Source organism: Oenanthe melanoleuca, chromosome 13, assembly GCF_029582105.1.
Source record: "Oenanthe melanoleuca isolate GR-GAL-2019-014 chromosome 13, OMel1.0, whole genome shotgun sequence".
In the NCBI taxonomy this organism is placed as follows: domain Eukaryota; kingdom Metazoa; phylum Chordata; class Aves; order Passeriformes; family Muscicapidae; genus Oenanthe; species Oenanthe melanoleuca.
Window position 1 is genome coordinate 4,434,365 of NC_079347.1, and position 14,191 is coordinate 4,448,555.

Sequence of the window (14,191 nt, forward strand, 5' to 3'; positions counted from 1 at the left end):
CGGTACCGGGGCAGTCCCAGTCCCGAGTGCTGGTGTTGGTGTCAGTGCTGGGGCAGCACCAAGGTCGGTATTGGTGTCGGTACCGGGGCAGTCCCATGGTGGTCCCGGTGTTGGTGCCTGTGTTGCTGTCGATGTCAGGGCGGTCTCGGTCCCGGTATTGGTGCTGGTGTCAGTCCTAGTCCCGGTGCCGGGGTGGTCCCGTGGGCTGGTGGGGCTGGTACTGTTGCTGGTGCCAACGCAGTCCCGGGGGTCGGGCAGTATCGGTGACAGTGTCGGTGCCAGTCCCGGTGCTGGAGGCGGTGCTGGTCCCGGTGCTGGTGTGGTCCTGGTGCCGGTGCTGGGGCGGTGCTGGAGGCGGTGCTGCTCTTGGCGCTTGGTGCCAGTCCCGGTGCTGGTCACGGTGTCAGGGCGGTCCTGATCCCGGTGTCAGGGTGGTCCCAGTGCTGGTCCGGTGCAGGGCCGTTCTGCTCCCGCTCTCGGTGCCGATCCCGGTCCCGGTGTCGGTCCCGCAGCCCCGCCCCGGGGCGATGTCGGTGCCGGTCCCGTTCCGGGTCCTGTTGCCGGTGCCGGTTCCTCTCCTGTTCCCGTTCCCGGTGCCGATCCCGTTCCCAGTCCCGCAGCCCCGCCCCGTTCCCGGTGCCGGTTCCTCTCCCGGTGCCGGTCCCGTTCCCAGCCCCGCCCCGGTGCCGGTGCTGGTTCCTCTCCCGGTGCCGGTCCCGTTCCCAGCCCCGCCCCGGTGCCGGTGCCGGTGCCGGTTCCTCTCCCGGTGCCGGTCCCAGCCCCGCCCCGGTGCCGGTGCCGGTGCCGGTGCCGGTGCCGGCTCCTCTCCCGGTGCCGGTCCCGGTCCCAGCCCCGCCCCGGTGCCGGTGCCGGTTCCTCTCCTCTCCCGTTCCCGGTGCCGGTCCCAGCCCCGCCCCGGTGCCGGTGCCGGTGCCGGTTCCTCTCCGTTCCCGTTCCCGTTCCCAGCCCCGCCCCGGTGCCGGTGCCGGTTCCTCTCCGTTCCCGGTCCCGGTCCCAGCCCCGCCCCGGTGCCGGTGCCGGTTCCTCTCCTCTCCCGGTCCCGTTCCCGGTGCCAGCCCCGCCCCGGGGCGGTGCCGAGCAGGCCCGGCCCCGCTGCCATCGCGCCTGCCCGGCCGGCGCGGCGCTCGGTGCAGGGGAGGGGGGCGGGGGGCGGCTCGGCGGCGGGTCTGCGGGCCCCATGGGCGGGTGTGTGGGCTCCCACCACGACTCCTCGGGCAGCCTCAACGAGAACTCGGACGGCACCGGAGGTGAGCGCCGGCTGCGGGCCGGGGGGAGCCGCGGGGGGACCCCGGGGCGGGCGCTGCGGGCCGGGGCCTGCGGCGGGCGGGGAGCCGCGTCCGGCTGCTGCCCCGGGCCATCCCCGGGCCATCCCCCGGCCATCCCCGGGCCATCCCCGGGCCATCCCCCGGCCATCCCGCGGGTCGTGCCCCGGTTCGTGCCCCGGGTTCGCCCGAACTTTGCCGGAGCGGGCTGTGCCCCGGCCCGGCTCCGCTGCGCTGTCCCGGGAGCGCTCCCGGCTCTGTCCCTGGGCGCTGCCGGCGGCTCACGGACGCGGCCCCGCTGAATTAAAGCCAGGCTGGGGATAAAGGGCCTGCCCGAAGTTTGTTTTCCTCGGGCTGCGCTCCTTGTGCTGTGCTGAAAACGATTCCTGTCTCGCTCAGATCCCGGCTGCGGGCCGGGGTTGTTTTCCAGCCGGGAGAGGGGCTCTGCTCCAGCCGTCCCCGCACATCCTGGCGATGCTGGAGCAGCGTGGTCTGTGCTGCGCTCCCGGCTGGGGCAGCAGAGCCAGCCTGCAAACCCTGCCGCAGTGCCAGCAGCCTTTCCCCGCCGTGTTTTTCCCCAGCTCAATGCCTCAATGGTTGCTTTCTCAGTGCTCGCAGCTTTGTGGAGCCTTGGTGCTCCCCAGCTGAGCTGTGTGTGTTTCATTTACAGTCGTTTAAAGTCAGCCTACTAACAGGACACTTGACTTGTAAGTAATGCTCACACATGCAGGGTCCACAGATTTCAGGAGGAGAATTGCTCGGTCTGTGTTTTTCCCCCCGTGTCTTACAGAATGTTATTTATCAGTCTGGTTTTATTTGGGATGTCCCAGCTGATGGGTGTTCTTTCTATCAGTGGCTTTGCTGTCATTCCACCATGTAAAAATATGCAGCACTTGGAGTTGTGTCTGAACCATCTGCTGATTAATGCCAGATACAGAGTTCATGGAAATAGCAGAATTCCAGCTGCCAGGAGCTGTGTGGGGCTTCACAGAATCCCAGGGTAGCTGGGGCTGGGAGTGACCTCTGGAGATCATCCAGTCCAACCCCCCTGCTGAGGCAGGTGACACAGGGACACATCCAGGTGGGTTTGGAATGTCTCCAGAGAGGGAGGCTCCACTACCTCCTGTGGGTTTAATCACATCAGTGTCATTGAAAGGAATTTTATAGCTTTGAGTAGCATGAGTCTTCCATGTTCTATTTGTAAAAAGGGAAGAGTGGGTTACCTGAAATGCATCTGTACTAAGCAGATTTACCAACCTGCAAGAGTGCTGAGCAGAATGGACCAGTGAAAGAAAAAGAACAGCAGGAATCATCACATTGCCCAAAATATTGACCAAAAAATAGCATTAAAAGCTCCACTGGTGCTTGTCCTGAGATGTGCTTTGCTGTTATGAGGTGAGATCATGTCACAGAAATAGGCTGGGTTTAATTTCCTTGCTCTTATCTCACCTGTGATATCGAGTGAATGAGATAGGAGAACACAATCAGGTTTGGGTGATATTGTAAAACAGATTCCCCAGCCCAGAGCAGCGTGTGAGGTGGGCAGGCTCCGTGCAGGGTTTGTGTGGTGCTCCCAGGGCATGGCACTGTGCTGCTCTGGGGTTAAATAACCCATTGTGCCTGCTGCATTACAACAGCAGCTGGGCTTTCAAGATGTAAGAGATGTGAAATCCGTGTCAGCTGGCTCGTGTTGATTCATGCTCTCAGGGTAATGTTCCTTAAGGTTGTCTCGCTGAAGTGAGAAGCGCTGAAATTTCACTTGAATTATGAGCTTCTTAGGACTGTCTTAAACAATCAGCTCCAGTGTGCAATAGGCTGTTTTGTAATGCTACAGATCTGTTCTTGCCTCTCCACAAGGAGGAGAGGGGGGGTGGGTTAAGCTGGGAGAAGCTCTGAGTATCTTCTCTAGATGTGACTCCCCAGATGTCAAAGTCCAGCCCGCGCTGATTTGGAGCTTTATGGACTCTGCCAATGTGCCTTAAACCAAGTCTGGAACCTGTCCTGCTGTTCCAAGGGAGCTTCTGTCTGGAGCATCAGCCAGGGGACCAGCTGAAGCACAAGTGAGCACGATTTGGAGTTCAGAGCTGTGCAGAGAGATGAGTTTTTGCTGCTCATTTCCTCCAGCTCTGGCGTTGTGACCTAACCTGCTACAGATTGCTGTCAGTGAGCAGGGCCAGAACATTCTGAAATCCTAGGAAGGTGTTTTGGAACGTGATGATTCCAACTTGCCAGTGGTGGGCTTATTTTGGAGAGGCTTTGTCTTTTCCCCAGAATGGAAAAGTTTCCTGGAGCATTTAGAGATGAGACAGCAGTGGCCGTGTGCGATGCTGGGTGAAAGTAGGAGCCAGCTCTCAAGTCTGATTCATCCCAGTTTCAGTTTATTCCAGGGCAGTGGGGAGTGGCAGAACCGTGCTCAATTGTGTCAGTGGAGTGGAGAGGAGGATTTGTCACATCCCTGCATTCTCCTGGGTGTTTTTGTCCGTGGCCAGCGCTTCCCGTTACTCGTGTGCAGCTTGGCAGAGCTGACGGCACGTCCTGGCCACGTGTGCTCCCTTTGTCTCTTACTCTGGGCATTTCTCGAGGTCAGGATGCCTGTGTGTGTGTCAGGAGAGCTGCTGGGCATCCTCAGGTGTGTGTGTGCATGTGTGAGGTGCAGCTAATCAAAAGCCCAGCTCTGTTTGACCAGAGCAGGAGCAGGCTGTTCCTCACCCAGAATTTAACAGATGCTGCTCTGCCCATCAGGCTGGAAATGAAATGGGCTTTGCAGATTGGCACCAGCTGTTTCATTAGCACTGCTCTTTTTAGCAAGTTTTTATTTCACCAGGATGTTGTTTGGCACAGACAGGAAAAGTTCCTGTCACTGTGCTCGGTGTGTTGGAGCCCAGCAGAACCAAATTGTGGTGGGTGGATTAATTGGGGAGTCATTAAAGGACATCACTAAGTGCTTTACACACACAGCTTTTCCCCTCTCCATCCCTTTAGCTGACAGTCCCAGCTTTCAGGAGCTGAGCCCTACATCTCTTCCAGCTTTTCCCTGTCACAGGTGATGGAGTTCCTGCAGGATGGTGAGAGCAGGGCACAAATAACTCTTCTCCAGCCACTTCCCAGGCTGGGTGAGCTCTCCACTTGTGTTTTTGGAACAGCTTTGGCTTTGGAATTAACTGCAGGGAAGCTCTGCCCTTGTGCCTGTGCCTCAGGTACGTTCAGTTGTGCCAGCAGGTCCTTCCTGGAGGCTCCTCAATTCCTTTTTTCCTTTCTGAGGAGGAAAAGGAGGAACCTGTTCATTCTCTCCTGGCAAACTCTCACCCCTCTCAGGAGCTGCAGATCACTCTGCCTGACCTGGTGAAGTTCAGTGAGACAGTTGCTTGGTGGAGTGAGGGAGAGGCAGGGAATCAGTGCCTGGGAGCACAAGTCACCCCAGATGAAGGGTTTGTGTGGCTGCTGCTGAGCCCTGCTGCAGCTCTCACCGCCTGCCTTGGCAGCAGAGATGCTGATTCTCTCTGAAATTCCTCTTCTTTCCTTCTGCCCCCATCACCCAGCAGTGAGAACAGGGCCAAGTGGAAACAGGGCTGCCAGGATGGGAGATTATCCCAGCTATCAGTTCCTACCGTGGAGTTGGATGTGGTGCTGGAGCTTCGTGAACTCTGAGAAAAGCAAATATTGTGCTCCACCTCTGCTCTCAGCAACTGGACAACAGTTTCTCAAATATTTTCCTGGAGTGCTGAGCAGGGCTGTGCATCACATGGCTAATTGGAAGTCACAATAACTGCTTTCATGGTGCTTCTCTGCAAGGCTGACCCGGGGAATTTGCATATTAAGCAGTGAGATTTGTTGCTCTCAGTTGCATTAATACAGCAGGGCTCTGCTTGCCTGGCACGGGGGGGTTAAACAAGCAGCTCATGACTGAGCACTTAAGAGCATTTGGTGCCTCCCTTTTGTGCTGGAGCACACAAAGAGTCTCCCAGAGGGAATTTTCAGTGGCTGGGAGATGTTGGGTGCAGGCTGGGATGGTTTTTCCTGCCTGCAGCACCTGGCTGGGCTTCCAGTGCCATCTGAAAGGGGCACATCTGGATTTCAGGTAGTTCCTGCTGGCAGAAATATTGATAAATCAGAGCTGGCTTTTGCTGTTAGGTCCTACTGTGGGTTTTGTGTTGTTTTTGTTTTGCTGTTTGTTTGGTTTTTTTTTTTAATGGAATAACCAAAAAAGCTCAGCTTGGCTCTGAACTTGCTCCAAATCCTTCCTGCTCCGTGCCTGGGTGTGTTTAGAGGATGTGTAGATGGAGTTTGGAGGTGGCAGTGCTGGGTTAACCATGATCCTGAAGGTCTTTTCCAGTCTAAAAGAGTCTGTGATTTCCACAAGAGTTATATGTGGGCTTTATCAGGGCTTTGGGATAAAAGTAGCCTTTAATAATTTTTATTTCCTGAGGGCTGGGCACCCACAGCCTCCTGGAGATTATTAGGATCTGGAATTGGTGCTGACAGCCCCAGATAATTCATCCCCTGGCATGTCTCTGTGCTGCTGTGACACCTTTCATTTGTAAACTACAAGACTTGGTTTTGTTTTCCAGGTGATAACAAGGAGCTCTCAGAAACTGAAATAAAGTGTTATTTTTGCTGTTAATAAGGGCTGGCAAACGAAGCTGTTTGGTTTCCTTTTTGGCTGGTTCCTCCATATAATTGTTTGTTTGGCTTCTAGATGAAGTGATTTATTTTAATTTCTCTGTTTGGGATTGCAGTGTTGAAAACGACAACATCCTCCTTCACTGAATGTTAAATACAATAAATTGAACAATCATTGTGCTTTGGAGATTTTTGATAAATGGAAAATGTTATCAGTTGCCAGTTTGAATCAACTCTACAAAGCAGCCATCCACTCTCATTGCTGCAAGTAATATGATAGCTATTATTTTTCATGTGAATGTTGGATAATATAATTTATGAGACACAAATTATAATACAGTTGAAGCCTGAAATACAGATTTGCTTTGCAGTTAAGTTGCAAATTCCTGTGAGTCTTCTTGCAGGTACAAAGAAGGGTCAAGTTGGCCTTAATTGCTTTGGGTACCTCTAAAAAAGAAAGAATATAAAGGTTTGGAAAGTTCATGACCAGATGACCATGATTGAGACAGGAATATAATTCCTCTTTGTAATTTAGGGTGTGGTGTAGAAATCACCTTCATCCTCTTTTCTGGACAGACACTGTGTATAAATATCTGATACATTTTTAAACAAATTATTTTCAACTTGCCACCTTGGCTTTCAGTGCTTTAAAATTCACCCTTCTTTGCTGCAAATATGCAAATATTTCAGTTGGGTTTTGCCTCTTAATTTTTTTTTTTTTTAATTTGGGGTTGTTGTTTGGGTTCTTTTTCCCCAAATCATTTATGGCTTCTACAAGAAAGTGTAGGATTTTTGTGGGGGGAGGTTTTTTTTGTGGGATTTACTGGAACCTCTGGAGGTTCCTTCTTTTGTAAGATTCCTTATGGGATTGCTGAGGTTCAGTCACCCAAAATCAGGAGGGAAAGGCTGTTCTGTGGAGGAATAAAAAAAGCAGGAAAATTCCCTAATTCCTGACTGGAATCAAACACTTTTCTTGCACTCTGAGTTTTTCATCTGCTGCTTCTGTGTTGTCTGGCAGTTTTAGAGTTGACAAAACAGAAATGTTCCACTGCTTAGGAAATAAATGAACTATCAATTTCGTTAGGGATTTTTTTTCCTTGTTTTTTTAAGAAAACAGAAAGGTTTTCCCTCTGTGGGGGTTGTGTTTGCAATGTAATTCAGTGTTTCAGACTGAGTTACCCATAGCAGGGGAGGTGATGGAGCTGCACCCCAAAGCTCCTGGCACTGGAAAACTCCCCTGATCCTGCTCTGTCTGACCTGTATGCAGGGAAATGTCTCTTGGGCTTTATTTAAGGTTCAGCTGGAACCTGAATTTTGCATTTTCTGCCTCGTGCTGGCCCTGCCACACTGGGATGAATGCAGGTGAGAGCTGGACAAAAGCTCAGCAAGCTGCAGGAGGTGTTTTTGTTCTGTTCCCCAGTTCAGGAGTAAATTAAAAACTGTCTTAGATGCTGAATGAGGCTGAAGGTTTAGACTGCCTTAAATATTTAAAATGCCATCAGTCTCATCCTGAGGCTTCCCAGCCCTGGGAAGTGCAAGGGCACTGCAGGTAATAAAAGCAGGAGCAATTATTGGATGCTATCAATTTGCAGGAGCTGCTCCACACCCAGCTGACCTCTCAGGCCTGATGGAAAACATTTGGAAATTGTCCTTCCCAAAGCAGGAACGCTGCTGGGATTGTGGATTCGAGCAGTTTCAGCCTTTTCTCAGTGTCCTTTTCCCTGCCCATCTCCCCCTCTGCTCAGTGAACAGGATTTAAAAAGGAAAATTCAAAGCCCTGCTTGAAAGCCATTTGTGGGAGGGGATGGGCACAGCTCTGAAGCTGATTTTTCACTTCTGGAGAATCTCAGATGTGCTGGAGGATTTTGTGTGTGCCTGTTTTCCTCTGTGTGTGTATAAAGACATCCTTGTGCTGCAGATGAGGTGGAAGGGAGGGGATTTGGGGAGTTTCTGCATGATCTGTCATGTGGTTTTATTTTTTTTTTTCCCCCCCCACATTCTCCACCATGAAAGCAGAAGCACTTCACAAATGGGAGTGAAAAATGCTTCAGTAGTTTGCTGCAAGAACAGGTAGTGCCCAGGGGGAAAAGATTAGAGGCTAAAATGGGAAAATGTGTCACACAGAGCTGTGGATTGCATGGCAGCTCTGCACATGTTTAACAGGCAAAGTTTACTCTTAAAACATATATATCCAGCCTAGCATCACCACCACTTTTCTATAAATAAATCACTTTTCATCCCTTGAAATGATCAACACTTTATAGCTCCTAACAGCTCCCCGTTTATAATAATGTATAATAAATGTAGCAGCTATAAATAATTCCCTCAGTTCAGACAGCAGATGATGGAGGGAGGCATTTTTCACCTTTTCCCAGAGGAGCTGTGTGCTCTGGAGAGCCCTGCCAGAAATGGCATGGGAAGCACAGCTTTGGGATTGGGAGCTTGTTCCCTTTCTATTTTTAAAATCCCCTCCTGAAGCTCCATCCCTGCTGTGATGAAGGATTCAGCCCCACAGTCTCCCCCTGCCATTTACTTTGTTGCTTTATTTCCCTGTGATCTTTATTTCTCCTGTGATTTCCCTGCCTTTGTGGGTAAATACAGATTCTTTGTGAAAGAGCACCTACAAAATAGCACAAAATGGCATTTTCTCCTCTCTGCCAATTGGATTTTTGGCCCCACGCTGCTGCAGAGCATCAGCAAGAACAGGATAATGGCTGGCTGGAGGATTTAAGGAAAAATTGCTAATTCCCATTGCTCTGGCTGCACAGTTTCCCAAATAATTTATGGATTGAAGAGTTTCCTGCAGTAGCTGTCACCAAGCACTGTGCTGGATTTGTGCCTGCAGAGTGGTTTGGGTGTGGTTTTCTCCATCCCAGGTGCACACACAAGCTGGGCATGTCCAAAAAACATCTTTAATTCAGAATATTGAGCTTTAAACTGCTCCTGAGCCACTGCATCCCTGTCCCTCAGAGGGGACACTCATCCAAAAATGGTTTAGATATTTTTTTTCATGCAGGTACAAATCCCTGTGAAAATTCCTACTATGAAAAATGATGTTTACTTTCTTGGTAGATTTTAAAAAGTTTAATAAAAGACAGATAATAAAGTAAAAGGTTATAAGTGCTGGGTGCTTGGCATTCATCCAAGAGCACACTTGGTGTTTTGGAGACACCCTTTAAATTTATTAACTTTTTGTATATTCATACACCTACCACACATTTTTTAACTTTTCTATATATTTTTTATATTTTAGAAACTGTTTTACATGGCTACTCCTTGAATCTGCCTCTTTAGAGCATGGGTGTTTTTAATTTATTTTTCTTATCAGTCTTAATTTGGGCTGTGGTCTTCAATTTTTACAGACAGTAGGTGCTGGTAATTGGTGAATTAGTAATAAATGTTTGTACTGGGTGTTATTTAACCAAGCAGGCAGTTCACTTACTACAAAGACACTTTATCAGCCTGTGTTATTTTTAAAAAAAAACTATGTCTTAAAAACCATTTCAACACCACACATGTAGTGTAATATATGTATAATATGTAATGCTAATTATAGTATGTAATACATAATTTATAATTAATGTATAATAATGTGACATGTAATATTTAGTATATAATAATGCAGTGTAATATGTATAATATATATACATAAATTTATGTATATCCATATATGTATAATATATATACATATATACATACATACATACATACATATATATAATATATGTAAAATATCCTGATATTTGCAAAAAAACCAACAGCATAATCTGTATTTCTAACACTGCCTGGCACAGCTGTGGCTGCTCCCAGCTTGTTACCACTCCCCAGGGTGGGAAGAGAGGGGAAGTGGTTTTTTTTGGGAAGTAATTTTTTTTTTGGGAAGTTTTTTTTTTTTTTTTGGGAGGTGTTTTTTTTTTTTTTTTGGGAAGTGTTTGTGTGTTTTTGGGAGGTGTTTTTGGGGAGCAGAGCCTGGCACAGTTTGGAAAGCACCAAGGTTGGATGCAGATTCCCTGGCTGGATGTGTTCCCAAATGGGATATATTTATATTCCCTCATATATAAGGGATATATTTGGTGGCAGCAGAGTCCCAGCACTCTATTCCCATTCCCATTCCCAAGGAGCAGAATTCCCAAATTTGCCCCAAAGGCTGAGGATGAGCCAATTCTTCCTTCCCTGGGCATTTCCACCCTCCCAGTGCCTGAAATGACCAAATTTTCTCTTAAAACAGAGAAATCACAGCTGAGGGGGAGCACTGGGAGGGCTGGAGAAGAGAAAAGCTGCCACAGAGCTATTTAAATTTTATTTTTTAGGAGAGTTAGATTTCACTCTTGCATGTTGATGACTTGGCTCAGTGAAACATGTAGCAGACTGATTTTTTTTTTTGTGTTTTTTTTTGCTCTGTGCCCACATAAGTTCGTTCAAAGCACATGGGGTGCTATAAATAAAGAGTTCTTTTAGAACAAAAATACCTTCTGTGAAGTGCTGATCAATATTGGATATTATCCTGAGACAGGTTTAAATGCTCATTTGAGATGAGTTCTCACTCTTTTGTGTGGTTTTTTCACATCCATAGATCTCCATTGTGTGTTTATCCAGATCTCACAGTAGTTCTGGTGCCAAAAAAAGCTCAAATTTCAACAGCAAACCACATGATTATTGCTTGACTGAAGTCACACTCACAGATTGGATGGCCCCACATGGATTTTACAGCAAAATCCCATTTTTTGTGCTGCCTGTGCATCCCAACACATCCTTGTGTGTACCCAGGGCTCTCCTTATAATACAGCACTAAAAAAGCTCCCAAAATACCACAGGGTTTGGTTTTATCTGAAACTCCTGCTAAATGGAACAGGGAATTGAAGATTTGAGTCTGGCAGCTGGGAATAAAAAAGGAGCAGCAGCATTGTCAGAACAAGCTCCAGAATAAAAACCATTTAGTTGTAAATAAGATTTTACTTCTTGAGCTCTGCCTCATCATAGAGACTTTCTAATTATTTTCTGTAAACCTCCCAAACCACTTTTATTTAGGATTTTTATTCTCCTAAATGACACAAACCTTTAGAAAATATCAACAGGTTGTTAGAGGTGGATCTCAGTGTGTGTGCTCTGTCTCCCTGGGAAGTTTTGTGCTTTTTCTAATTCTCCTAAATATTGGTGCTGTAGGAATTAGGTTTAAGTTGAGGAGGAGAAGTTCTGGCTTTTGGATGAATTGTCACTCTGGCAGCTTGAAAATTGAAATTTGAGCTTGAAAATTGAAATAATCTGCTGGGTTTTGGAGTGTTGGTGCTCAGCAGTGGGGAAAACACAGTCACCCATTTAAACAGGAGCCCAGATTTCTCTTTTTTAATCTTTAACATGACAGGAATGAGTGGGCTCCCCAATCCATCCCAGGGTCAGTCACAATCAGCTCTCAGGGAACAAATTTCCTCAAGAATTTTTAAGTTAAACTTATTTATATTGATGCTTACCACAACTTCTTCATGATAGTGCTGTGGAAAATCAACAGGTTCCTTTATAAAATTATTTTTAAGGTGTTTTATCTTAGGAATGCAACTGCAGTGTTTTCTGATGATGTTTTTCCTGATGATTGCTGTGCTGCAGGACTGGGGAAGGAACCACATTAGCATTTTATCTTATTGTGCTGGGGAACTTATTACCAGCAGTTAATCATTTGCATTGAGCTCACATTAGTTAGGGAAATATTGTAGATATTTAGGGCTGGGGGAGGAAACATTTTGGCTGCTGCCAGTGTCCTGCTGTAACATCTCTTGGCAGCTCTGTCCAGAGGGATGCTGAGCTGCTGATCTGATAATTGAGCTTGTTAAAAATCCATTTTATTAAGTAGTGGCAATTCAGCTTGGAACAAAAATGGCAAAGGCTTCTGCATCTCTGCTTCAGTGCTGTGTCAAACAGAATATTCTGCCTTAGAAATTCTACCAGCTGATCTAATCTTGTCTGGAAACTCTTTCCAGGTTTGCCTGCTCAAGGGTTCTGTTGCTATCTGATTGCTCTGCCTGCCAAATTTCCAGGCTGAATTCGTGTGCCATTGATAAAGTGCATTTATTTCTCTCTGCTCACTGCATTCACCCTTCCTTCCTTCATGTCTTGTTTAGTTATTATAAATTAATCAGGGGATTTTTTCCAGCTGAGGGGACTCTTGCAGTTCAGGTTTAGGGATTTTTCTTTTCTTGTGTTTTGAAACTTTCCAACTTTGGCTGGTTTATATGGAAGATAATTAATTAGGAGCCCTTTTTTTTTTTTTTTTTTTTTTTTTTCACAGAACATTTTTCTATCAAGATATTTCAGAGATTCTTGTGTGTTATCAAGATATTTCAGAGATTCTTGTGTGTTATCAAGATATTTCAGAGATTTTTGTGTGTTAAAGGCAGTTTTGATGCTCATGTGGGTGGGGGAGCTGTGTGGATGCTGCTCAGATGGGAACTTTTTTATTTTAATGCATTTTTCTCCTGCTCATCCTCAGCATTTCCACAGGTCTGAAAGTGGCCCCAGTTGTGCTGCTCTGGGCTTTGAGGTGCCTTTGTTCAGAGCTGTGGAATCAGCATTTCCTGGGCATGGTTTGCTCATTAGAGCACAGTAATTAGTGAATTTGTCATGGACTTGCATCCAGCCATTCTTATGACTCCTTTTAACTGCTGCAAAAATCAGCAGGTTTGGATGTTGGGGTTTGATTTCCCCAATGCTTTCAGGAGTTCCTTTACCTAAACCAAATAATCACACTGGAAAACCATGGGAGAGGTGGGCTCTTGTTTTCAGGTGGCTGAAATAAGAATCTCTTTTTAATAATGAGAATTTAATATTTTTATTATTATTTTTTTAATATTTAATAATGAGAATTTCATAATTCTCATCAGCAGTCAATTTGAAAAATCCTTTGATTTTAATCTATTTTCCCTTGCAGAAAGGGGAGCAGAGGTGAGAAGAGGCTCTGTCTGATAATGGAGAGTTCTGCTTCAGCTCAGAACTTTCCTTGCAGACTTTAAAACTCAGCATCTTCACACATTTATTTAATCTGTTATTACATCAATTATGCCTTAAATAATGAGGAAAAGTAGGAAAAGTGCATCTGCCCTGACCAAGAGCTCTGAACTTGCTTTGCAGTGGGTCAGAGGAGAAATTTCAAGGAGGAAATTTGGAAGGGAGTCACTTGAGGGCTGCTGTGGCCACTGGAAACACTGAGCAAGCATCACTCAGGCCATTAATAGAGCTAAAGCCTCCTGTGCTCAGGGACTCCTGGAAGAGATCAGATTAATTTGCTAAAGGTGGAAAGGCTCTGGCTGCTTTAATCTCACTTCATTTCAGCAATTTAAATGAAGAGGGCAGTTTGCTGTGCTCCTTCCAGCCCAGAAGTTGGCATGGCTGCAAGGAGCAAGCTGATTAAATTCCTAATTTTGGGGGGGTTTTAAATCCTTAGGGGTGCCCAGAGAAGCTGTGGCTGCCCCTGGATCCCTGGCAGTGGCAGGAGGAGCTGGGACAGTGGCAGTGTCCTTGCTCAGGGCAGGGGGTGGCACTGGATGTCCCCCAAGGTCCCTTCCAACCCAAACCATTCTCTGATTGCATCAATAATCCTTGAGGCTGGAACAGGGCTATTTTTTCCCCAAGTACACCCACAGGGGGATAAAAAGGCCTTGAAAGGATGGAGTTTTAAGGCTGTTTTGTTCATGTGCTCCCATTTACAGGATTTGTTTTTTTTTCTCCTGGATGTACAAGACATCCAGGTATTTATACAAGTTGCAGCAGAGGCTTGCACGTTTCTCATTTTAGCTTGGATTGCTTTTTAATTACCTGAGCAATCCACTGATGTCCTTATCTGTTATTACTTGTCTCTAACTCAGGGATAAATGTGGATTTCTTAACCAAATGTGTAGAATTCCTTATGGCCAAGGGGTTGGTCATGTGTTCTACATCCAATCCCAGCGTGGCTACTGGAGTTTCCTGGGGCAAACAGAGAGGAGTTGAGTTTCAAAATTGAATGTGAAATATTAACTTTGCTATGAAAAGCCACCCTGTAAGATAGGGCTGAATAAAGCAGCAGGTATTGTTCTGAGAAATCCAATTTCTTAGATGAAATCTGTAAATGTTTATGTGACTTTCACTTTCACTTTTCTTTAAGGAATTGCCTTTCAGTTTTCCTCAGGCACATGAGGAAAGTAATATGGAAGTGTGAAATTAAATCATTAAGATAATGTATGTTTGGGATGTGTGTCAGGTAAGATTCCTATTTTCAGCTTACACTGAGCTCTTAATTAACTGATGAGCTTAAGCAGCTG

The 14,191-nt window shown here is 46.9% G+C and overlaps 1 protein-coding gene across 1 annotated transcript in view; it reads left to right on the plus strand.

Moving 5' to 3' along the window:
- The first annotated feature begins 1,142 nt into the window (after positions 1-1,142).
- Positions 1,143-14,191, plus strand: part of UBTD2 (ubiquitin domain containing 2) — a 37,823-nt gene continuing 24,774 nt past the window's right edge. Inside the window, exon 1 of the mRNA XM_056502649.1 lies at positions 1,143-1,268. Coding sequence (XP_056358624.1) covers positions 1,199-1,268 — 70 coding nt within the window. The 5' untranslated portion in view covers positions 1,143-1,198. The remainder of the gene's footprint in view (positions 1,269-14,191) is intronic.